The following is a 23,168-nucleotide window of genomic DNA, read 5'->3' as shown; positions in this document are numbered from 1 at the left end:
TCCTAAAACTACCTTTGTAGGTACCTCGGTACTCATGTCCAATCATACGCACAGCGTTATCCTACAGCCCTTGGCTTCCCGAAACACAATATGTCCCTCCCTCATGGAACTCCACGGATCCGACGGAACGGTCTTGGGCAGCAAGCACGTTCAGCCTAGCTTAGTTTAGGTCGATTTGTTCCAATTTCTCGGGGGCTGGCTGGCTACCTAACAACAGCGACTCGCTAAGCGGGCTCCTTACTGTGTACATACATTAGATGCTTACTCCTCCTCATCTTCCCCAGGCTCGTTTTCGGCGTGCTCGGCCGATGGCGCAGCCATGTCCTCATCTTCCTCCTCCGCTCCGGCCTCCGCTTCTGCCTCCGCTTCCGCGGCCGCCGTCATACAATCGACTTGCTCGATCGTGTGTTTGATTATTCCCTGACCAGCTACGGGTTTGTGTTTGTTAGGGATATAACTGTGGTAATCCTCCTCCCCCATGGAAGTAGTGGAGCTTTCGTCGAGAGTGGCTTCGAGGACGAGCGCGGTGAGTTGTTTGCCGTGGCCGCAGCCTGAGTCGAGGCCGAATGCGTAGCGGAGGCCGGAGGTTTTGCGTTTCTTTTTTTGTTGGTTCTTATTGTTAGGTTTTTTGGTCTTTTTGCTGGGTTTGTTTGTGTTGGTCGGGGACGGGTGGTTGATGGCATCATCGTCGGTGGCATCTGCGTCAGTGTCACTGTCGTTGGAGGTGGCGTCCGAGGTTGGATCGTCGTTCTTCTCTCGGCTGCTAGTTGCGCCGAAGGGGGACGACGGATAGTGAGTAGAGAGGCTGACTTTGGGTTTAACCTGTAAGCCGGCTCTGGCGTCGTGGCCGTAGATGACGACAGTGCGAGGGATGTGTGGTGGGAGATGGTTCTGGTATTGGTTCCTGGGCCGTGTTAGCACATAATTACCTGTATTCAGGGGCAAAAAGGGGTCGTGTTTACCAAGCATGACTCCATGGTTCGCCGTCGCGGGTGTCAATGGGAACCGCGATGGCATCGGGAGATAAGGTAAAATCTTCAAACTGATCCACGGTTTGGCCGAGCACAACCTCCTCTTCCTCCTGGGGGCTCTCCCCTGGTTCGCCTCGGCCGTGGTGCTTAGCCTTCTTTTTCCGGCCACCCTTCCGGGGATATACCAGGCTGCGCATATTCATAACAGCCCACGGGTCCTGCCTTTCCAGCTTGATACCCGGGACGAGACCACCGTGGACAACAACCAGTGTAGCATTCCACGGAGCCGAAGCCGCGTCAGGAAGCTCCCCCACACGGAGGATGATAGGAAGCGACCGAAGCCAAGCCAGCTGAGACCGGCTCAGCGAACGGGCAACCGCGTGGGCGTCGTCCTCTCGCCGCCCTTTTTTTCCAACGCCGCTGCCCCTGTTCTCTTCCTCAGCGTAGCGATGCAGTTCCCTCGCTGCTGCGAGCACCCTGTCGTCTTGGTTTCCTCGGACCGCGCTCGCCCCGAGTTGCATGGCTAGTTTAACCACCCCTTTGCTGTCTGGCCCTTTGGTGGTTATGTCACCAGCGAGGACCAAATGATCACCGTGTTTGTAATCGAACCCGATTTTGCGGAGGAGCGCTTGGAGCGCGGCGCGATGGCCGTGTACATCGCCGACAATGACTAGCCTCTTTCCTGGTGGGTGTTTACCTCCTTTTCCACCACCACCATGATGACCGCCCGAGCCCTTTTTGGGCGATGCCGGCGTATAGGTCGGGATGTGCTCTTGTGGGAGGTCGGCCACGAGCATGGGTGGGTCGTCCTTGAATGGTGGGTGGCTGTTGGTGCCGTATTCCATCTTGAGGTTTTTGACTTTTTCTGCCATGTCCTGTTCAATCAGATCAAGCAATTGTTGGGCGGCAGCGAGAGCTGCTTGGTTATCATCTTCGGGAGACGCGGCAGCGTTTGAAGACGACGTCGTCCAATTGCCTGCCGTGGAACCCGATAGGGGCAGGCTAGTGATGTATTGTAGGGCCGGTAGATGGGATACGAAGAGGCAGAATGTAAGGAATGTAAGGCCGCCGAGAAGGATAAATATGAAGGACCGGCTCCGAACCCGGGGACGGTGGTGTGAGAAAGGCTGTGGCGGGGCCATCGATGATGTGTATCGAAGTCTCGGCAATAAGTGACTTCGAGCTAAAGCACAGTACTAAGGTACACACAAAGTACCTCGCTTAGACACCCAGTCGTAGGGTCGCAAAGGTCCCTCTAAGCCAAACCCCAAGGTAAAATCCGTTCGTCTGGTCTGTAGAGATGCACAGTTGACATCATAGCGCAACTACCGGGTTCAATTGAGCGGTGGTTGTCGTGTTAGTGGGTTGGTACTTGGTTTTGTTCAATGGCGTGTGATGGTTGAGCCAGACGTGATGCATCGGGGAAAGACGTAAGGGAACTTCAATTTCCGGCAGAGCTCTTGATGAAAGATCGAGTCCGTTCGGGTAAGTTGTTGGGGTCGAACTGTAAGAAAATCATGCGCTCGGTGAGCGGTGGGTGGTCGAAAGAAATAATTATCCACCCCCCGGTTAGCGCAGAAGCAGGGACCACTGCGCCATCCAACGGTTTCTCCAACGGTTTCGAACAACAACAGCGGATTGGATATCAGATGTTTATTGAAGATTTGGTACAATTGTTACCTGTCTCCCTCTTGGGGCCCTTTCCCTGAGCCTCGTGGGAAAGGTTTCGATCCTGCAAAGGACCCGATCCCTCGGGGTGTCCATGCGCGCTGATAGCTTGGCTTTTCGACCTTTCTGAAGAGAAACGGAAAAGGAGGCGAAATTTTGACACCCGCTTCTCAGGCCCATCATGCCCTTCCATAACGAGGCGCAATATCACTACACGTTTCAGAACCCCTCGCACACGCCCGATGTCGAGGGCATTTCTATACTCGTTGCTTCTCTTGCCAGTATCGTTGCTCGTGTCATGGCTTCTTCGATTTCTCCGCCGCAGCCTTCGCAGCTTCCGCCCGGTACTTCTCATTTTCCGCCTCCCGCCAGTCTTGCGGTTCCTTCTCGTTGCCGTCGGTCTCGCCGCGGGTGCCGGAAAAGGCGGACTTGCCGGCGTATAACTGATATCCGTCGCCCGTCTTCTCGGTCTGCTCGAGTTGGCGGAAAGCGACGGGCTGATTCCCGCGAAACCGCTTGCGCATGTCAATCATGCCCCGGCGGCACTCCCCGAAGCCCTTCTTGAGCTGCTGGCACTTGGGCGGGAGCGTGTTGACGTGCGGCTCACGCAAGCACTCTGCCGCGGAGTTCCGGTGGACCATCACGCACTCGGATTCCTGGAGGCATTGTGCCAATGCGGCTCCTAGACAGGTCGTGTTAGCTGGAAACCCCCTACTGAACCGAGCGGATGGCCGGCAAGTTGTCGCGTACTGATATCTTTACATGAGCTCGGCATCTTGGATCTCAAGCTTGCTGCTGCTGCGTTACGCTGCACTCCGCACTGGCCGGAGAGTTCGCGATCCGAAATCAGCAACCTGGAAACCAAAGGTCTGGAACGAATTGGCAAGAACGTGGCGCAAAACGGCCCGAGCTTTTCCAATTTACCGCTAACCGAATTAAGTAACCTTCAAGTGGATCATCTCGTCCTTGAAGAAACACCGAGCAAAAGGAAGACCGCATCCACAACGCTGAATCCCGACGGCCAAGACAAAACATAGGAACCGTCAGGAATCTCGCTCATATTTTAATCGAACAGCATGTGGCCAAATTTTCACCCCATTTATCGCCGACGGTTTGTTTGTGTTGTTGATGATGGATGCCACTTCGTCGAAGTCCAGTGTCAAATCAAAAGGTGTGGGTCCCGTGGTCGTGGCACAGCAGATCCAACAAACTTTCATGTGATGAGTGATGTCACAAGCGGATGTTTCACCACCCTGATGCAATGTCCCACAGCCGCATATCTCCCGGCCCGCCAGCTTGGGACATTTTAAAACATCTGTGCCATTCCAGAAAACATCGTCCTCATGCACAATGCGACCGAACCCCTATCCCGCCCGTCGACCGCATAAGTTTTGGTTTCTAAAATAAAATAAAATAAAAATATTGAACGAAAATCAACACCCACGGAAACACGGGGCCAATGACGCGGTAGAGCGTCCCGGGAGCCGCCAAAATGCCTGTTCCGTTTCTTGGGCGCCTTAACGTGTGAGGCACCACTAACCGCGCCCGTTTTCAACATTTCATGGGCGCATTGCTAACTCGAGTCCGTAACCTGGTAGCACCGAATATGTCGCCCTCGTTGGGTCGTTCCTCCTTGTCGGGCTCGAGGCCATCATCCGCATCTTGACCCTTGCCTTACGTGAGCAACCCCGGCCGTGCAGCACCGCCAACGGTGGGGGTACTTTCAAGAATTCTAACATTTTATCGGATAGCTTCATCACTGCTCGAGTTGTTCTACCGGGTATCGCGACGCTTATTTAACCGTTTGACCAGTCCGTCACAAAAGAGAGCGGAGCGGAGAAGGAAATGTGCGTGTACTCCCGTCTATCTCCCGGGCGCGAGTGTAGAAGGCCCCTCGACTGCGGAGGGTTGGACCTAGATACTGACTTCAAGGCGTGCAGCGATATCAACCTCGATTCGGAACTCGTGCGACTTCGTCGAACTTTGCGCAACGTTCGGGTACACCGCTGAGGAGCACGTCGTGCAAACGAAGGATGGATACCTTCTTGGACTGCATCGGTTGGCGTATAGGAAAGGAGAGGAGGACGCCAAGGTGAACCGCGGGCCAAAGAGTATCAAGAAGCGAGTGGTATACCTGCACCATGGCTTGCTAATGAACAGTGAGGTGTGGGTATGCCTGACGGATGAGCAGCGCGCTCTCCCGTTTGTCTTAGTTGACAAGGGCTTTGATGTCTGGGTAGGTTGGATAACCGTTCACACGAGACACGGAACGAGGGGATACTGACAGTCCGTGGCAGTTTGGGAACAACCGAGGCAACAAATACTCCAAAAAGTCGATCCGCTCGTCGCCTACTTCGCTCAGGTTCTGGAACTTTTCGATTGACGAATTTGCTTTCTACGACATCCCCGACAGCATCAGCTACATCCTCGAGACGACCGGCCAGCAGTCGCTTTCTTACATTGGATTTTCCCAAGGTACCGCCCAGGCGTTTGCCAGCCTGGCCGTCCATCCCAAACTCAACGACCAGGTCAACGTGTTTATTGCACTCGCCCCGGCCATGTCCCCTGCGGGTTTGTCTAACGGTGTGGTCGACGCTCTCGTGAAGGCCTCCCCGCAGGTTTTGTACCTGCTCTTCGGCCGCCGCTCTATCCTGAGTTCAGCCACCATGTGGGAATCCATTATTTACCCGCCGCTCTTTACCAAGGTCATCGACTTGGGGCTCTCGTTCCTCTTCGCCTGGCGCACCGAAAACATCAGCACGTCCCAGAAACTGGCTGCCTACCCACACCTTTACTCCTTCACCAGCACCAAATCTGTCGTGCACTGGTTCCAAATCATCCGAACCAAGTCCTTCCAGATGTACGACGATGACGTCCACCCTCCTATGCTCCTCTCATCCGCCAGTCGGTACACCAAAGTAGCCAAATACCCGACCCGCAATATCAAAACGCCGATCGTACTGGTTTACGGCGGCAGCGACTCGCTCGTCGACATCAAAGTCATGCGCCGGGAACTGCCCTCTCAAACGGTCGCCACCGAAATTCCGCACTACGAGCACCTCGACTTCCTCTGGGCGCGCGACGTTCATGAGCAAGTCTTCCCACATGTATTTGACGCGCTTGAGAGCTTCACTGGCGGCGAGCACACCCGTGAGGAATATGCGCGGTATAAGCTCGCGCGGCAAACCTCGAACATGGCGATGAACACCGTTAGCGGACTCATGGCCACGACAAATGGGAAGCCTATGCAGCACCAACCGCGGCAACTGCAACTGCAACAGCTGCAACAACAACAACAGCAGCAACAACGGAGAGGGAGTGATGTAGTAGAGAGCGATGTCAGCACCACCGTGGGCGGGGGAAGCGTCCACGAAGATGAGAGCAGCGAAGCTGGGGGTCCCACCCACGCCGCAATAAACGAGACACATATCCCTTCTCCAACCGGTGGGCCTCCTGGAATTTCTCGGCCGCGGGGGAGTTCCAGAAGCAGCCAAGACAATGAATTCTTAGCCACGGGGCAAAGCGCGGTGGCCGGCAAGTCGTCGTCAGATGGGGTTGACATTTTGAATAGGGCCAGTACGTGACGAACTGCTTGCTTGCGTGTTTAGCCAGTTTGATTGGTTGTTATTATATCAATGATTTATGTTTTTGATTGCAATATGTTGGCTTCCGTATGTGTTTTTTCCTTGACTGCGCCATACCACCCTTTGGGCTTGTTGACGTTCAGTTGAGTCAGCACAGTAAGTAGTAAATAAGCGGTGGCTGACCGAAAATTACCGGTACAGATCATCCCGTTACTAGGCCCCGTGCTGCTACCAATCGAACGGTGAGGTTTGCGGAGCCTGTCCTAGCTGCGCAACAGGAGGCTGCCGGGGGCGGTACCCTGGTTACCAGGGCACGAAGGGCTTCGGTCCCTCCTCCTCACCCTCCGTGGAAATGAATAAGCCGGAGGGGAGCACCTAGTTGAATCGCCGATCAGATATTTGTATAACTAACCTAGTGCCGGTGGGTTGAAGGAGGGTTTGGGTGACCTTGAGGTACCAGTTATAAGCCTGTTTGATGGGTTCTCGGCGTTTAACAGGGCAGGGAGTGGGATGTTGATGTGAGGGTGTGTATACCTGGATCGAAAGATTGAAAGGGAGACCGAATCGGTTTCGTTTCGACTAATATATAATGTTTTGGTGATATTCCATGCCGTCCCAGGGGTGTGCTCTGTCCATCCCATGTTGAGGGAGAAACTATGAGCCGTGAGAACGTGCCACAGAGCGATGGACCCAATCCAAACCAGAAAAACTCTTTCCTAAATCATGTTGAAAAAATAGAAAGAGAAACGAGGTTAAACCGACCATCCTTTGATGAGAGACCAGTTGTATGTAAGATTCGAGGCGTGATTTTGCATATACGCATATCGCTGTCAACGGACGACGGTACCTCTCTAACGCTGCCTATGCCTGTATCGACCCAGAAAATTCAGGATGAAGTCCCGTTTTCAGTCTCCGTATCTGGACATACTCCACTATCTAAATATTTCACCACGCATCAACACAGCTCAAATCGGGAAATTCAACTTATGGAACCGACTTCACCTCGCATAGCGTGGGCCTACAAAGATATGATAACGGCGTGATAGGGGGCAAGAGAAAACGTTCAACCCAGAAGACGTGAACAGCGCCCGTCGCCCCCACGGCGAACCACACTTTCATAAGCACATTGATCCGCTCGCCTTGCTCTCACATCCGCTGAGATGAGGGCACCAGTGACGGGCTTGACGGAGCGGATGGGCCTATCGCAATGGAGGTGTCTCCCCCACATCAAAGAGCTCGAGGGAGCCTTATCCAGGCGACGGACGGCCCAGCACAAGCGGATACCAACACCGCGAGTTTTACCACCCGAACCCAATCCATTCCGGCCTCGCGAAACCTTTGACTTTTCCCCCGATACGCCCAAATCCTTTTACTTGGGCCACCACCATGCCGGGCTTGCCCGCATGCGCGAGGCCCTCAACACCATCGGACTCATCATCGAGTGCCGCGACTTCCGTGTGCCCATCAGCTCCTGGAACCCACTGCTCGAACAGTCCCTGGCCACCACCTCCAACTCCGACCGGCCCCGTATCATCGTCTACACCCACTGCGACCTCGCCCCGCCATCCATGGAAGAAACGAAACAGCTCCTCCGCGACTTCCATCTCCAGGCCGGCCATGCCCGCGAAGTCTTCTTCACCACCACCGACGCCGCCGGCAGCCGGTCCTACCGCGATATCAAGTCCGAGATTCTCGAAACCCTCAAAACCATCGCCTGCGAGCGCGACAGCCTCCTCGGTTTGCGCGCCATGGTCGTGGGGATGCCCAATGCCGGGAAATCCACCCTACTCAACGGCCTGCGCGCGATCGCTGTTGCGAGGTCGCTCGGCGGCGCATCCAAAGTCGCCCGCACGGGTGTCGACCCGGGCATCACGCGCAAGATGAGCTCGCCGGTGCGGGTTGTGGAGCCCGAGAAGCGGGTGTCCACCAGAACGTCGCCGGACTCTTTGCCCTCCGCCGGGGTGGGTGAGGGCGTGTTCCTGATCGACACCCCCGGGGTGTTCATGCCGTACGTGCCGGATCCAGAGAGGATGATCAAGCTGGCGCTTGTCGGGTGCGTTCGCGACGGGATCGTGCCCCCCGAGACCGTGGTCGACTACCTGCTGTTCCGGCTCAACCTCGAGCTCCCCCCAGAATCCTACCATGGCTACTACAAAGACGTGAAGACCCACAAACGGGAGACGAAAGCGCTCATCCAAAACGGCTACCAGCCCTACCAACCGGATTACGTTCGGCGTCTGCACCTGTCGGCGCCGACCAACAACATAAGCGAATTTCTCGACACCGCGGGTATGCGCATGGGCCATTTGCAAAAGGGCGGCATCGTCAACCTGTCCGCCACGGCCCAGACAGTCTTGCACAAGTGGCGGAAGGGCGGGTTCGGCCGCATGGTTCTGGACGAGGTCACGCCGGATGCGTTGGAGGCTGCCATGGTGGCGGCCCGGGGCGAGAACCCGTTGAGCATGAACCAGGCGCGGAAGCGGGAGAAGGAGGCGAGGAAAGAGTACAATGCGGCGAAGAGAGCGGGGGGGACGACATGGGATGTGTCGGGTGTGGAAACAACAGTGTAGGGTTCAGAAAAGGGTTTGGGATACCAACATGGCCGGGGAGTTGGGAAATGTACAAACATGTATTATTTCTGGAGTATTTTGTTCCGTGATGGTTGACTGTAGATTGCTGTATATCGCGTTCAAGCCAATGATAATGACAACGATCAAAACTAAACATACATAAAAGTGAAGTGGCACTAGGAATGACATAGAACATATGTTCATCGATGATCACGGCCGTTAGATCTCAATAATATCGTTTCAGACCTGCCCCAAACCAGCTACCTAGGTATAGATACACGCTCGAAAACAATCCCTTGTAGGCTCCTCTGCCTGCTCAGTACCCCAATCACTTCAAAGCGTTGCCCCTAGCGTAAAAAAAGGGGGCGTGCAGTCGCCTTCTTTTCTTTAATGAAAACCGTCCTCCCACAAATTAAAAAATAATCAGACCCAGGTTCCCAGATCTCCAGAACATGTTGCTAGCAAGCCATGCGTTTTCTGTTTTCTCCCTTGAAATAAGGAGCAAAAGCAAAAGTCCGTTGCAACATAAGGATATTTTATGTGTTCGAGTTGCGCATATGTGCGTGTGCTGTAAGCTGTGTTCGTGCGTGCCTGTGTGTATGTGTGTGCAATGTGTGGTAACAGTGTGCTGCCCAACCATGACGCCTCGTCCTGATGCGGCCCTAAAAAAATACCAACAACGCCCATTCGAATGCAAAGAAAGGCAATAAAATCCGGGGACTGGGGGTATCCCGTAAATAGCCCCATGGTGTGTGTACACAACCCCTGTAAATGAGCAACCCGAAGCAAAATTCCAACCTGGTAAGCAAAATCAGGCGGCATATTGCTGCTGCCACTTGACGAGCCGCCGGGTCAAGTTGTCCATCATCTCCACGCAGTCGAGCTCCTTAAACTCTCTGCTTTGTGCAGATGAGCTCTCGACGTCCCCGACTGCAAGAGTTGGACCGGCGCTCGACCCGTCGTCTTGATCCTGCAATGCTGAAGTGCCGTTGGGAGGATGGGCAACGCCGTTGACGCCGTTCTCGCCCTTCGAGCCCCCGGGAGGTGACTCGCCTGCCATTTCTACTTGTGTCCGCGAGATAAAATCCAGGAGCGCCGTCGCCCTCCTCTTCAGGTCGTTCATGGTGACCTTGTTGCTCATGCCGCCCTTTGCCTTGGGGTTTGCCTTGCCGGAATTTTCTCCGCCAACCCCTGCTTTTCCGCTGGCGGGGGCCGCCTGGTCATCTTTTTGAATCTCGCGGGACTGTGACCGGGCAGGAGAGTCGTCGTCCTGGGCATCGCGATCGCGGGTGTATTGGTTACGGCCCTTTTTCTTGTGCGATCGTTTCTTATCGACCTTGGCCTGGGCCGCAGTCATCGGTGGTGTATCTGGAGCAGAATTGGAAGTCGGGGCTGGCTCGTTAGCCACGGATGGAAGAGCGGCGGGTTCTGGTGGCGAAGGGATGTCGGTATTCACGGCCGCTGAGGGTTGGGCGGGTTTACTTGTCGCAGCCCTTGTTGCCAGGGGCGCCTCTTCTGAGGGGTCTGAGTCTTCTGCTTGAATCAACACGTCAGCACCATACCTGTCGCGCAGGACATGAAATATCACATACCATCGGTTCGCCGACGCTCAGCTCTGTCCTTCCGTTTGTTGGCGGTTTCGGTTCGCTGCCGCTCCTTTTCCTTCTTTTCCGACGATTTCTCGACTCGCAGGCTGCGTATAGCCCCTGCCGTTCGTGATTTGGGCTTTGTCGTTCCGTTCCGTGCAGCGACCCCGTCCTCGTCAGAATCCTCGGCGTTGTCTGACAAAGGCGACACCGATCGAGAACTCGTTTTTTGCCGTTTTGTAGCCTCGAGTTTCCTGAGAACCAGTTAGTGTGGGTACTGGTAGAAAAGCGTATAGGGTACCATACTCTTCTTGACTGTCGCTTCTGCCCCTTTTCGGACGCCTGTTGCCGGTCTCGTTCGGATCGAGATGCACTTCCTCTTTGCTCGCTTCAATTGCCCTCCTTAGCGCTTCGGCTTCATCGTAGCCGGCTTCTCTGCTATTGAGTGTGGAACGACGTTTTGAGGCTTGGCTTGCTGACGTTGCTCTCCCGTTACGCGTTTCTTTCTCTTTAGTTGGCGAGCGGGCCGTCTCCTTGTTAAGGGATGCTGCTCGGGAGGTCGCCCGAGCGTTTCGCTTGAGGGGTAAATAATGGGAATAAACGCTTCTGCGAGCCATCTTATTAGCCTCTTTAGATTGTCCAAATAATTTCGCGCCTCCTTTGTGAAGGGTTCGGTAGCAAGGCATGGTGTGAGACGAGATCGCCGACGCACCGCCCCCACGATCCGCGTAGCCGAGCATTCAGCCACAGGTTGGTCGTAATTAAGGGTTCAATCCAGTGGGGACAGAAAACTCACCCATTACTCGCCGTCCAGAGTTTATGCAAGTCCTGGCGGCACTGCTCACAAAAATATTCTTCAGGGCTGGATTCTTCGGTCATGATTCCGACGCAGCCTCCGTGTTGCCAAACTTTGCAGACATCGCATTGCACAAACAGCCCAGCGGTATCGTCCGTAACGTCGGTTGAAAAAAATGAGTCCAATCCAAATGCGTGTTTGTACCCATGCTTGGAGTCTTCGTCTGGTGGCGGCGGGCCTTGGTATTCTTCGTTCCCGCATACGCAGCGTACGGCCTCGTCCTCTTCTTGAATATCGCCATCGCCTTCGTCGTCGGCACTTGCTGTGTCGGCTGGCTCGGTTTTAACTCCAGCCCGTTCTCGATCCTCGGCTTGTCCACGAGTCCGGCGGCGACTGCCGAAGGGGTCCTCGGCTGCGGTGATTGTGTCCTCTGGCGGTTCCGACGAAAGGGACCCTGTCGATGTAGACTTTTGTGGCGAGCCACCCTTGTTAAAATATCGTGAGCTCCGCTCGGGGCGTCCTGAGAGGCTCGAAGTTGTCGAAGAAATTTGTGACTGCGACTGTGTCGCTCGCGCCCTCGACGATCGTCTTGGGTCCGTAGCCGCCATCGTTTATTGCGTGAAGGCTAGTGCGTATGGAAGGAGAACGTGGCCCCTGGTTGTTCGGTGAAATGATCACAGGAGGGACGGAATGGCGTCTTCGTCCGTCCAGCCTTGAGGCCCCGCGTCAAAGGAGCAAATTGTCGGCTGCGTTTGGCCACCGATGGGCTGGCAGTCCTAAATTGGTGGATGCTGCTTGAACCGCCGAAATCAGAACGCTAGTGTGGTATTAAATCGAGTAGTTCGAGTTCGGGTAGGGAAGTTCGTAAGACACTGTCAGGCTTAGCGTGGGTGAGCGTGGAATCGCGCTCAAGGAGAGCCCTCTCGCGCCAATGGCCCGACAAACTGCTTTTGCGCAAAAGGTAGGTAATTGAAGAGAATCCCGCAACACTTGGGTTTGCGCGTTGGCTCGTTTTAAGGGGGAGAGGACGAGGACCGTTAGCTCGGGAGTTGATGGGTGGTGGGTGGATCGTCTCGACTCGTCGCGGTAGCGAACACTTCTGAAGCAATGGGCCGAAAGAGAGCGCGGCTCTTGGGTCAATCGCAGTAGAAATCGCAACCTGGTTGAGAATAGATGTAGGCGACGGAGAGAATCAGGTTGCGCCCACACCGGAGAGAAAAGCCGACCAAGGAGGGTACCGACAATGTCGAGTAGATTGCCCGGGAACGGGCGCGGCGAGGTCAAGTTTCGGATGGTTGGATGAAATCCTCAGCGTAGGGTGGCAGAAATAAATTCGTGGTCATGACTAGAGCCGCTGCAAAAACAGATACTGGTCTGAAATCCCGAGGACGAGAAAGGTGGTGGTGGTGGGATGGAGGAGGAACCTTAGAGCCGACCGGGTGACAAGCGGAAGCGCCTTGGATCCAGCACCACACACACACGCTCTTTTCCGGAGCGTGCTCGCGGCTAGCAATTTTTGGCAGGCTGCTCTGCCACCCTGCTTGCTAGGGAACGGCTCGTGCGGGGCTTGTGGAGCCATGAGCTTCTGTGCAGGCCGTCCAAATACAGTGCGAGCTGGAGACAGCGTACGGAGGCCCCAGGTCTCTCAGTGAGAACAATCCACACAGTCGCATTGTGGGGAGAGAGTGACCGGCTGAGCATTGGCTGATGGGATAGTCGGGAATCAATGAGGAGGTACGAAGGTATATGTGTCTTATGGTGATAATTTCAACCGAGGAGAAGGCCCTGCGTCCTTTTGGTGCTGAGATGTGGGTTGTGAGTGAGGTAGGAGTTGTCTTTTCTTGAGGATGACTCGGAAGTTGTTCCAGGAGGGGGCTCAGGTGCAAGCACAGTGAGCGGCCATTCCCCTGTCCCCCACCAGGGGCATCCGGAATAATCTCGGGCCAAGTGCCCGGGCCATGCGGACTGCCCTCCTGCCCTGCTGAACGAGGGGTCTATCGAGCCCCGGGCATTGCTGAGGTAAATTACATTTTGGTGCACCCAGCACCCAAATGTTCCCTCCACCACCATAGACACCGTTGCGAAAAGACACCCTCTCAATCGACTCCCAAAGCCCGCATTGCTAGACGGTGCAAACAACAAATATCGCACACCAGCCTGAGCCTTGCTTTCCAGCCAAATCCGACTCAAACTGCGTGAACATTCATTCCAAGTGAAAAAAACGAGGTGGGTTCTTCTCCGCCGACTGACCTAAAGTCGCTCCGGGCCCTTCATCCTGGCTCGGCTGGTCGTTCCGAACCCCCCCTCCCCCTCTTCCCCAATAGCGTCCCGGAGTCCGGCCAGATGTTCTCGCCGCCGGGACTTCTTTGAATTTGGCTTGCGATCTCCCAAACTCGTCTTTTTTTACTCCAAATTTCTGATTGGATGTAGAAGCTAACATCACTTTCTACGAGGAAGCATAGGGATTCGACTCGTGGCTCCGGTTGGGGTTGACCCCTTGATATCTAATCTGGTTTGCAACACATCAAAATTACCTCGAGGCTATCGAAGATTACACATCCTCAGCCGCATTGGTGGTGTAGTTGCAAGACGTTCCGAAAGTTTGGTGAATGACCGCAGTACGCAATCAAACGGCCTTGAGTATTTGGGGACTATGAAGCCTCGATGGGTATGTCAGCACCCCTCCCCCACCTTCTCTCTCCTCGATTCATCCGACAAGTCCCCATTCTCCTAAGCCCTACGCCAGAGCTCGGTAGCTTTGTTCTTCATGGTGATAGAATACGGTTGCTACACTTGGGTATCTCCGAAGGATGCGTGGCACTCGCTTCTCCATTCATTAGGGGTCGTCGGTTATGCTTGCCATTCTGGCTTGCCCTGACTTTCGTTCTTCTGGGGGTGTTTAAAAACTAACACGTCGTACCTTAGCAACCGAAATAGGACACGACCAGGCCGTCACAATGACAACCGAACCCGCGTCGTCTCTGTTCCCCAACCGCCCCATCCGACCTTTACCGAAACGGCGACTCAAAGAGCGCTTGACCCCCGAGGTTGCAGACTCGATCAAATATCCTCCGCTTCCTCATAACTCAACATCGTTATTTTCATACCCGTATCCGCTGCCGGAAGAATACCCTGAATCTGGGTCAGCGGTGGGCTCGCGTCATGAGCGCAAGCCGCATATCAACGGGATTGGGCATCACGGTAAAGTTGAGGGCGGCGGAACGAGGCAAAGCATAACGAACCGTGCTACTCCACAACATTCTAGTCTCGCAACACGCCCGAAGTTGGAATACGGGCGATACGGCGAGTCAATGCAGCCTCCCTCGGCGGCGTCCTCGGCTGACGGATATGACTCCCTCGAGAACACTAATAACAAGAAGAGGAAAATCCCGACTGCTGGAGACTCTGCACCGGGCGGAGGTCACGTCATCAGCGACTCTCTCTCTGGTCCGGGCCCGATCGCGACCCACGCTCAGTCGGCGGAGGGGCAAGACGAGCTCCTGAGCCCGGCGTCCGCGCCTTATTACGGCTCCGGAAGCCTTGGCTCAGGCGTTCATAACGTTCCTGGCCCGGGCCGAGGTCGTTATGGGCGGCCGAGGAGTGGCAAAAACTCTTTGCGACCCCTCTATGACTCAACTAACAGTTGGGCCGGGAGGAGTGATAAATCACGTCCAGGTCAGTCGATGTGGCCTTGGCAGCCTGTGGGCTTCGGCCTATATTTGGGGATAGCCAGTTAACAGTATGGGCAGGTGAAAGCACTGGGATCATCTCGAATGCTATCGCCAAGGCGGAAAAGCTGCCGCCACCCGAAGGGCAAGACAACATCAGCCTCCTACATCAGCCGCCGCCCGCCAAACGCAATCCCGCCTCGACTCTCTTCACGTTTACCTGCGACTCACAAGTCCCGGGGTCGTTGGCCTGGCCCGGCGCGGATCGACATATGGCGATGCCCCACTACCAAGGGACTGCTACAGCGAACCACAACAAGGAGAACTGGTCGCGCGCGCCCCAATCAGCACACAGCCGACACCCCGGTCAGATGCTTCCACCAACTTCGAATGCGGACGCTTCGGCAAGGGCCGGGATGAACACGCAAGGTCAACACCCAAGCGCGCCTCCCAAGCCCACCCGCCGAAGTGCGACAAAGGAGTACCTTGCTGCGGCCAGGGCACGCCGTCGGGAAACTCAACTCTACAACAAGCGCCACCCGCCGAATCCCGAGGATATGTGGGTCTGCCATTTTTGTGAATACGAATGGATTTTTGGACACCCTCCCGAGGCGCTCGTTCGGGCGTACGAGATCAAAGAGCGGAAGCAGAGACAGGTGGAGGAGCAGCGGAGAGCCCAGTGGGAAAGGATGAAGAAGGGCAAGCATAAGGGAAAGAAGAATAGCAAACTTCCGACCAAAAACAACGCCGCTGCGCAAGACCTACACCATCATGGGGATGGTCGCGGCGCCCCCAACGACCATTACGACCACGGGGCCCAGGAGGACGACGACGAGTACTACGACGACGAATATTACGAAGACGAAGACTACGATGGCGAGGACGAGGTGGCCATCGAAGGACCGGGCGGGAGCTTCAAGGCGCATACCATCCCTGGTCATTCCGGTGACAGTTCTGCCGTCCACGATGGAGGTGGGACCTAAGCCTAGCCTGCTTTCCGGTTCCGGTGTCGAGGCGCTGCGCACGACTTCTCTCGTTACCGTTATCTATTAATCGCTACATGTTTCGCGAGCAACCGGAAAGCAGGGCCAATGGGGTGGCGGGTTGGTCGAGAACCATATTTTTAAACTCAGCTCTTGGTGGGTGATGTAGGGTTATTGTGCGTGGGGATTGTTAGTCCCGTTCGAGTTGGGAACGGGACAGGAAGCGAACTCGGAAGATGGGCGGGTCAGACTTGGTCTTACTGCGCTCTCAAATCAGAGCGAAAGCGACAGCTGGGAGATAGGCAGAAGCGTCCGCTAATATGGCCTGCTCCCTACTTTTCAGCGCTAGGTGTGTTCTCCATCAATTCAGCTCTCGGATCACAGACGGTGAGCGGGAACAAGGGGGGCGCGAGGACGGTGGAAGTATGTCACTTGGGCTACCCATATTTGTTTGTTGTACCGATATTATTGGCTTGCCTCGAAGTGAGGTCAATCCACGACTCGGGTGGCCAATAAGAGATTAGAACTCTGTAGAGCGAAATGTTAAATCAAGTACCCAAACCAACTTGTTCTTCGTTGTTGTGTTTTCATACTCAGACGAGCTAAACTGCAAACCTATGGGCGGACCCACGAGGTCGGAAGAAGCCGACACAACTTGAACGATGTTGCGTCATCTCAACAGGCTCGCGTCTCGTCATGAAACCCCAGCGGGCGGAGCTGAACGAGACTTGGAGAATATGTACACTACCCACTACGATACACTACACTACACGTGTATCGCTTCGACCGGGTTCCTGGCGCTGCTGAGAGCTCAATCTAAAAGGGATTGATCATCCAAAGAGGCTCGTCGAGGCCAAACGGAGAGCCCCTTGAGACGAACACGCGGCGGGCGCGAATCCACAAATCGCAAATTTACGTCGCATGGAGATGACAGGGTGCTTTGCTCAGACATCTGCGAGGAACACTTAGCGCGGTGTACTATACCGTAAATACAATTCATCTAGCCGGAGTTGGCCGTTGGCAGCGCTGCATCCGCAGCCTAGGCCTGGTAACGCGGTGTAAGACCCCACTCCAACCCTGTTTGGAGGACGAACCCCTTGATGACTGCCGGACAAAAGAGCAGGGGGTCATCCAGTTCCAGGCTCTCCAAGTTCCAGGTCTTCCAGCTTGTTCATTTAGCTGGGCAAACGCTGAAGCCCTCCAATCCATCAACTTCTTCGCCCACAACCCGTCTTTGCGCTGGAGGACTTTCTGTATCATTTTTAAGACGGTATCGCGCCCTACCCTGACCGCAAAAGCATCTTCCCCATCCCGAAGACCCATGACCGTCGCAACCGGATAGCCGCGACTCCACGGCCGCGCCAGCCGAGCACTCTCCAAGGATGTTTGGCGCCCGTCGGCATCGCCCGCCGAACCCGGTACGCCTTTCCCGTGTCACTTGCGCTGGTTTCACAACCTCTATTCTTCACTTTTGGCGCGATAAAGAAGTGGCGAGCGCATCATTCAAGATGCGCCCATCGGCAGCAGCGGCGGTCCCTCGCTTCTCCCAGGCCTGCCTTACGCTCAATCTTAAAGCCAAGCTCCTCGTGTTACGCTACCTAGCCATGTGAAGCTAACATCTGACGATGCTCTCCCCCGGACAGCCACTCACCGCAGCAACCGCAAACCCCAATGCAGCGACCGCCGCAGCAGCCGTCTTCAAACGGCATGAATCGAATCCAACCCTCTCCGCGGCAGCGGCCGCCGCCGCGCTCCGCGCGCGACCCACGACCCCGACACGAGTCGCCGACGTGCAGACCAAGCGAACAGTACGCCGGAGCTCCTCGGTCGCATCAACGGGCACGGCATCAGAGCAGGGAGGACGCGATCGAGCGGGGGGGTTACAGAGGCGCGGCAGTAATGGATCTATGACGGAGCGGACGTTTCGAACTCCGAGCCCTAATCGGCCGGGGAGCCGTGGTTCTGGGCAGGGGCAAAGCCGGGGGCTGCTCCAGGAGGAGAATATGCCGCCTGTTCCGGCGATACCGCAGAATGTGACCGCGACGGCCACAACGACGGCGGCGGGCCGAGCCAGCAGCAACTCGCCACGTAATACACAACAGCAGCATCGGAAACTCAGCAACAGTGCCCCGAGTATCGGCGGCGGCGGCGCCCCCATCCGCCTTGCATCGCAGAAGCTAGCGTCGGGCGAAACGCCGTCATGGTTTGGCGCGGCAAGGTTGGGGGATCTCGGGAGCGTGCGGAGGACCGATCCCGCTATGGCGAGCCCCCCGTCGAGTCCATTGCCCGTGATCCCGCGGGAGGACGATGGCCAGGTTGTTGGGGAAGCACGGCCGAGCAGTCAGGCGTCGTCTATCAACTTTTCTTACCCGACGCGGGCGAGGCGTGGATCTGCGGATTTTCACTCGGTTGCGGAACTGAACCAAGGGAACGATGGAACGAGGCACACGACGAGTGCATTACCTGGGGAAGGACATTCTTCTACAGTAGCTGTCAAACAACCACCGAGTCAACAAGCTTTAGCATCGCCGAGGAGGGCCCAGTCCATTTCCGTCGCTCCCGACCAGACATTGGTGTACGATCCGAATTCTAGGAGAATGGTTCGGCAAGCCGATTTGTTCGCCGTACAAAATACGGAGCAGAAAGTCCTTGAAGCGTCGCAACGGCCAACCGGTTCGAAGAAGAAGCGAGCACCGCAGAGGGCGGGATCGCATCTGGCGGCCAGGTCGTTAGGCCGCACAAAGAGTTTGAGCTCGTACACGCCCTCGGCAACCAACGAGACCCGCCCACAATCACAACCACAACCGGTCGCGAGGCAGGCGAATCCAGCAACACCGAAACCCACCGCAAATTCCAACACTGAAGCACAAACTGCAGCCGCAACTAGTCTGGCTGGGGCTTCGCCAAAATCGGAGCGAAGACACGCTGACAGCCACCCCGTTCGAGCGCCCGTGGAACCGCTCCGGGCCGTTGCTCCTAGTTCCCACCTGTTAGTTCCGGGCCCGTCAAGTTCCTCCCAGTCCGTTGTGAGGAGACAGCCATCCGTGATCCAGGAAGGCTCCGAACCGGAGGATATTGAAGACCGAAAACCGACCCCGGCACTGGCTCCGGCCGCTTCGGCCGCGGCAGTAGCGAGCTTGAGGAACCACAGCTCTGAGGCTAGCACAAACACCCACGTGCCTGCAACACCACCGCAAAGTTCAGCCGGTCCCTCGGCCCGCTCCTCGGCAACTCCTACGACACAACAGCCTGCACAGAGGCTCAACGTTGCCCCTGTCGATGTCCCAGGGAGTGGCAGGCCAGGAACAGCAACAACTGCCCCAGAGCACGGAAGAGCCGCGGACATTTCCCGCGAGAGAACACACTCCAGCAGTCCAGCTCGACAAGCCCATTTCGGCCCTGTGCTGGACAACCCAATGATTAAGCACTCGCCGCCCCCTCGGTCCATCTCCCCGCGGAAGTCGGCCCTGAAACATTCCAGCCCGTCTCGCGGGGTGTCCCCGGCCGGCACAACGTCTGAGGCTTCTGGGAGCGTTACCTACGAACCGGCTGTGGCACGCAAGAAGTCCGTCCGCGTCAGTTTTGAGGATAATAATAGTGAGGAACCTAGGAATGATGTATCGCTCGCTACGAACCAACGTGCCACTTCCCCAGCCACGGCCACCAACCCTCTACAATCAAACCGCCACAGTTGGCTCGCCAATCTCGGCCACAGCCAAGCCGTCCCCGCCTTCGATGATGATACGGTCATGAAGCCGCGGCCGGCATTGCCAAGCTTCGGCAGCGTCAGGGACCGAAAACCGAGGGACAACGCGCCCACTGAGGCGGAGCGGCCCCTTGTCCGGCCAAAGGGCGAGTCCAAATACCCCTCCACGTCACCGTTACTGCCCAGTCCCACGCTAGGAGGGCCAAGCAGTGGTCACGCTGTGGGGGGCAGCGTTCTTGAGAATGTACATCATCATAGTGAGCGGGCTCAACAGACGACAACGGGCCTTCCGGTCGACAATAGCTCATATGACAATCAACAAAGGGAACCGCTACCTCCGATTGTGACGAGTGTGGAAGGCACGGGGTATATCAGTGACGACAGTTCTGATGCGAGTTCCTTGCTGAGCTCGGAATGGGATCAGTCGCACACGTCGCTGCCTGCGCTGGTTGCGGAAGCGTACTCGGCGCCGGCGCCGCCTGCGGTGAGCGGGGAGTCTGTTCGTGAACGGGCAACAAGAACACAAGGGGCGAGCGAGACTGTTCAGGTTGTCTCCGGGGCGCAATCTCCTGATCATGAGCATTTGCATGAGCATGAGCATGCCGATACCACAGCACAAGAGTTGCAAATCCCTGGGATCTCGGTCCAAAAGCCGACACCAGTCGACGCGGACACTGAAGACCGTGAGGAGTACTTCGTGGACGTTCCCGGCGGGTTTCCTGAAGATGGGTCGGATGAGTCGACTGTCTTGACCCCGAACGTACCGAGGGAAGCCGCGCCAGCAGTCCAGGCTGTTGAGGCTCCTGCCGTAGCCCAAGCGCCCCAAGCTGCCGCGGCGGAAACGTCCAGTGATTCGGACAACGATGTATTCAGCGACGCCTACGAAGACCTTTCGGACGTAGAAGGGGATGGTTTCCAGTCCCTCGATGCCGCAGTGGACAGTCCGGTTCAACAGAGCCCGCCGCGCCCGCGTCCCGGCGTCCCGGCGGAACAAATAAGTCCTGAGCCCCGACGACGACAGACAATGCCCGGTGTTGTGCCCCAACTTCTCCCTGACCTCTCTTCCGCCACGACGGCCGTTGAAGACCAACCTTCCCTGGCGCCTGAAGATGACTGGGAGAAAGCCAAGGCGTTCTGGAAAAGTCTCACGGCCGAGAAACGGGCCCAGCTAGCTCAAGAAGCCAGGGAAGAGGCCGGCATCGATGCAGACAAGGACGAGGCGCAACCAGAGCTGAAGCAGCAGCCGCAGAAGAAGAAAAAGACGGTAGAGCGGCGGAACTCGGAGCGTAAAGCGTTAGCGGCTCGCGTAGCGCAACAGCAGGCGGCGGTTCGTAATGCACAACAGGGTCAGCAGGAGACAGCGGTGCACCGCCCGGATCGGACCTACATGATCATACCTGGGGAGCGGTGGGCTGGGGAAGACGACGAGTTAGCGCTTCCGCGGATGCGGACGACAATGCGCGGGGCGACATCACAGCCGCAAGACCCGGCCAGCTTGTCTTCAGGATCTCGACTGCGCAAGTCGATGCGAGCGAACGGTTCCGGTCCGAGCAGCAATAGCCATCAACCGCAGAGGCCTGATTCCCAGGCGGCTGTCCAGCGCCCGGGGTCATCCTCAGTAGCGATGGCGCCGACGAACTTTGGACCTCGAACAAACTCGGCAAGTCAACTCGATGCCGGTGTGCAACCCGTTCCACTGGGGCGACGGGGGTCGACAGGCAGCGAGAGCAGCTTCCGACGGACCCGAACTCGGCCTACAAAACAGGGAAGCTTAGGAGCCGGGTTCCGCCAATCGATGCGGCCCATGTCCTCCTCATCAGTCCCACAAGGCGAACACTTTTCTTCCAACAAACGGTTCTCCCTCAGAGCACTTTCCCCCACCGGCTCGGCATCACCCCCCTCGGGTGTCCAGATGCGGGCCACGCTCCGCGAGACATCCGCCGCGAAACGGAACTCCACCGGCGGCATTCGCATGCCCAGTTTCAGTCTCGGCAAGAAGAGCGGGTCGAAAACTGCTGCTTCGGGGGGTGGCCGGAGGACTAATTCGCGCCTGTCCAGCCGGCTTGCTGATTCCAGTGATGAAGAAGGGGGAGGAGGCGGTACCGGATCGGGGTTCCAGAGCCGGTTTGAGGACTCGAGTGATGATGAGCCTGTTGTTGTGCCTATCCCCGCTGCCTCGCTCCCGAAATCTAAATCCGGAGGAACCGTCCCGAGCGCGCCAGTTCAGCAGCAGCATCACCTGCGAAAGGAAACTTCACTTGCGAGCACAGCGCTTTCGGAAGAACTGGAAGAAGAAGAAGAAGAAAGCGATGAACCAGCAGCAGGTGTCGTCGCCGGGCCATCTTCCCCCAAGACCAACACAAAGAACTCCCCGCAGTCACCCGCAGCGCTCAACACCACCACTCTCCACCGCACCCGCTCTGGACGAGGCCAACTAGCCAGCCCGATCCCATCAACACCCCCTTCCGCCTCCAAGACGAAGAACAACAAGACTTCGCCCGAAGCCCGCACCTCCCGCCGCAACAGCCTTCTCTCCGTCCTGCGTCACCGTAAAAAGGACAGCGGTAGCAACAAGATCGGCCGCGCCGACATCAGCGAGAGCGCTGCACGGCGGGATACCAAGCTGGAGCGTACCGTAGGCCAGCTTGAGGCGATTCGGAGTCGGAGTCGGGGGGGGGATGCGGAAGTGGAAGCGGAAGTGGAAGGCGAGGAGGATGAGGCGGGCCAAGAGGTCACAACACCGAGCTCGCCCAGTGGTAGGGGTTTACGTCTGCAGAAACGTATCAGTCAGACTAAGCGGGCTTCTATCGTGGGACCCGCGGCATCAACAACATCAGCACCACCGGCGCAACAACAACAACAACAAGAAGCCGAAAAAGAAGCCGAAGAAAAAGAAAAACACGAAACCCTCTCCCCCCTCCCAGCATCCAGAACCGCCCCCGCCATCATCTCCCTCGCTCGTCACGACAGCGGACCTACTCCTACCACCACCACCACTACCTCCCTACCTTTTGCCCCGTCTCAAATCTGCCGCTCCAGCACATCCAGAAATCTCGGTACCCGGACTCTCAGCGGCGGTGGTGGTGGTGCTAGCAACGGAGGATTCATGAGTCACTTCCACCGCCACCATCATGACCTTGATCATCCGTCATATTCCCCGCCATCGCCACAACTGCGGTCACCTCAACCGCCACAACCGCAGTCGTCGGCGCAGTCGTTACTGCAGCAGCAACAGCAGCGTCGGGTATCCTCTATGGGGTTTGACGTAGCTAGCGTGGATGGATCGGCCGCGGGGGCATCCTCAACGACGAGGAAGAAGCGGTTTTCGGGGTTGAGGAAGATTTTGGGGATTCATGACTAGGTACTTTCCAATCTTGGGGAATGGATGAGTTCTGGGGGATGAGCTGGTCAGTTTTGAATCGTAATGAGGTACTCAGTCGAGGTCAGAAGGCGGGCAGGCTGATTAGGTTGCGTTGGGGTGAGGGTTAGGGTTGGGTAATGAATAATCCGGGGAATGGGGATGACGGGAACAAGTTACGGACGGAATGATATTGAGGAAGGGCGGACAGGATAGGCTATTTCTTTCACTTTTACTTTTCCCAACGTGGTGCGGGAGCGAGCGAGCTAAGGATACAA

At 56.5% G+C, this 23,168-nt stretch overlaps 7 protein-coding genes across 7 annotated transcripts; 4 read left to right on the top strand and 3 right to left on the bottom strand.

Moving 5' to 3' along the window:
• Positions 1 to 261: 261 nt before the first annotated feature.
• C8A04DRAFT_35527 (Metallo-dependent phosphatase-like protein) lies at positions 262 to 2,113 on the bottom strand (the record flags this gene model as incomplete). Its single annotated transcript, XM_062783207.1, has 2 exons — positions 262 to 904; positions 963 to 2,113. 2 exons carry the CDS (start codon positions 2,111 to 2,113, stop codon positions 262 to 264), a joined length of 1,794 nt encoding a protein of 597 aa, XP_062639083.1.
• Positions 2,114 to 2,935: 822 nt separating this feature from the next.
• C8A04DRAFT_35526 (cytochrome c oxidase assembly protein PET191-domain-containing protein) lies at positions 2,936 to 3,414 on the bottom strand (the record flags this gene model as incomplete). Its single annotated transcript, XM_062783206.1, has 2 exons — positions 2,936 to 3,321; positions 3,390 to 3,414. 2 exons carry the CDS (start codon positions 3,412 to 3,414, stop codon positions 2,936 to 2,938), a joined length of 411 nt encoding a protein of 136 aa, XP_062639082.1.
• Positions 3,415 to 4,131: 717 nt separating this feature from the next.
• On the top strand, positions 4,132 to 6,223 carry C8A04DRAFT_35525 (triglyceride lipase; the record flags this gene model as incomplete). Its single annotated transcript, XM_062783205.1, has 6 exons — positions 4,132 to 4,163; positions 4,238 to 4,317; positions 4,391 to 4,486; positions 4,580 to 4,875; positions 4,937 to 5,848; positions 5,921 to 6,223. The coding sequence occupies 6 exons, from the start codon at positions 4,132 to 4,134 to the stop codon at positions 6,221 to 6,223; spliced, it is 1,719 nt and encodes a 572-aa protein (XP_062639081.1).
• A 1,193-nt stretch (positions 6,224 to 7,416) lies between these two features.
• Positions 7,417 to 8,793, top strand: C8A04DRAFT_10412 (P-loop containing nucleoside triphosphate hydrolase protein; the record flags this gene model as incomplete). The annotated part of the gene is made up of 2 exons (XM_062776572.1): positions 7,417 to 8,382; positions 8,434 to 8,793. 2 exons carry the CDS (start codon positions 7,417 to 7,419, stop codon positions 8,791 to 8,793), a joined length of 1,326 nt encoding a protein of 441 aa, XP_062639080.1.
• Positions 8,794 to 9,604: 811 nt separating this feature from the next.
• On the bottom strand, positions 9,605 to 11,783 carry C8A04DRAFT_10345 (putative histone deacetylase complex subunit cti6; the record flags this gene model as incomplete). The annotated part of the gene is made up of 4 exons (XM_062776545.1): positions 9,605 to 10,355; positions 10,382 to 10,633; positions 10,686 to 10,985; positions 11,176 to 11,783. 4 exons carry the CDS (start codon positions 11,781 to 11,783, stop codon positions 9,605 to 9,607), a joined length of 1,911 nt encoding a protein of 636 aa, XP_062639079.1.
• Positions 11,784 to 14,132: 2,349 nt separating this feature from the next.
• C8A04DRAFT_35522 (uncharacterized protein) lies at positions 14,133 to 15,826 on the top strand (the record flags this gene model as incomplete). The annotated part of the gene is made up of 2 exons (XM_062783204.1): positions 14,133 to 14,850; positions 14,925 to 15,826. 2 exons carry the CDS (start codon positions 14,133 to 14,135, stop codon positions 15,824 to 15,826), a joined length of 1,620 nt encoding a protein of 539 aa, XP_062639078.1.
• A 1,382-nt stretch (positions 15,827 to 17,208) lies between these two features.
• Positions 17,209 to 22,893, top strand: C8A04DRAFT_35521 (uncharacterized protein; the record flags this gene model as incomplete). The annotated part of the gene is made up of 11 exons (XM_062783203.1): positions 17,209 to 17,244; positions 17,470 to 17,747; positions 17,952 to 18,008; positions 18,045 to 18,426; positions 18,469 to 18,471; positions 18,508 to 18,954; positions 18,985 to 19,268; positions 19,308 to 19,359; positions 19,390 to 20,016; positions 20,131 to 22,312; positions 22,457 to 22,893. 11 exons carry the CDS (start codon positions 17,209 to 17,211, stop codon positions 22,891 to 22,893), a joined length of 4,785 nt encoding a protein of 1,594 aa, XP_062639077.1.
• Positions 22,894 to 23,168: the final 275 nt, after the last annotated feature.

Source organism: Dichotomopilus funicola (assembly GCF_033296635.1).
Source record: "Dichotomopilus funicola strain CBS 141.50 unplaced genomic scaffold C8A04scaffold_13, whole genome shotgun sequence".
In the NCBI taxonomy this organism is placed as follows: Eukaryota; Fungi; Ascomycota; class Sordariomycetes; order Sordariales; family Chaetomiaceae; genus Dichotomopilus; species Dichotomopilus funicola.
This window is presented reverse-complemented; position numbering and strand designations above follow the sequence as displayed.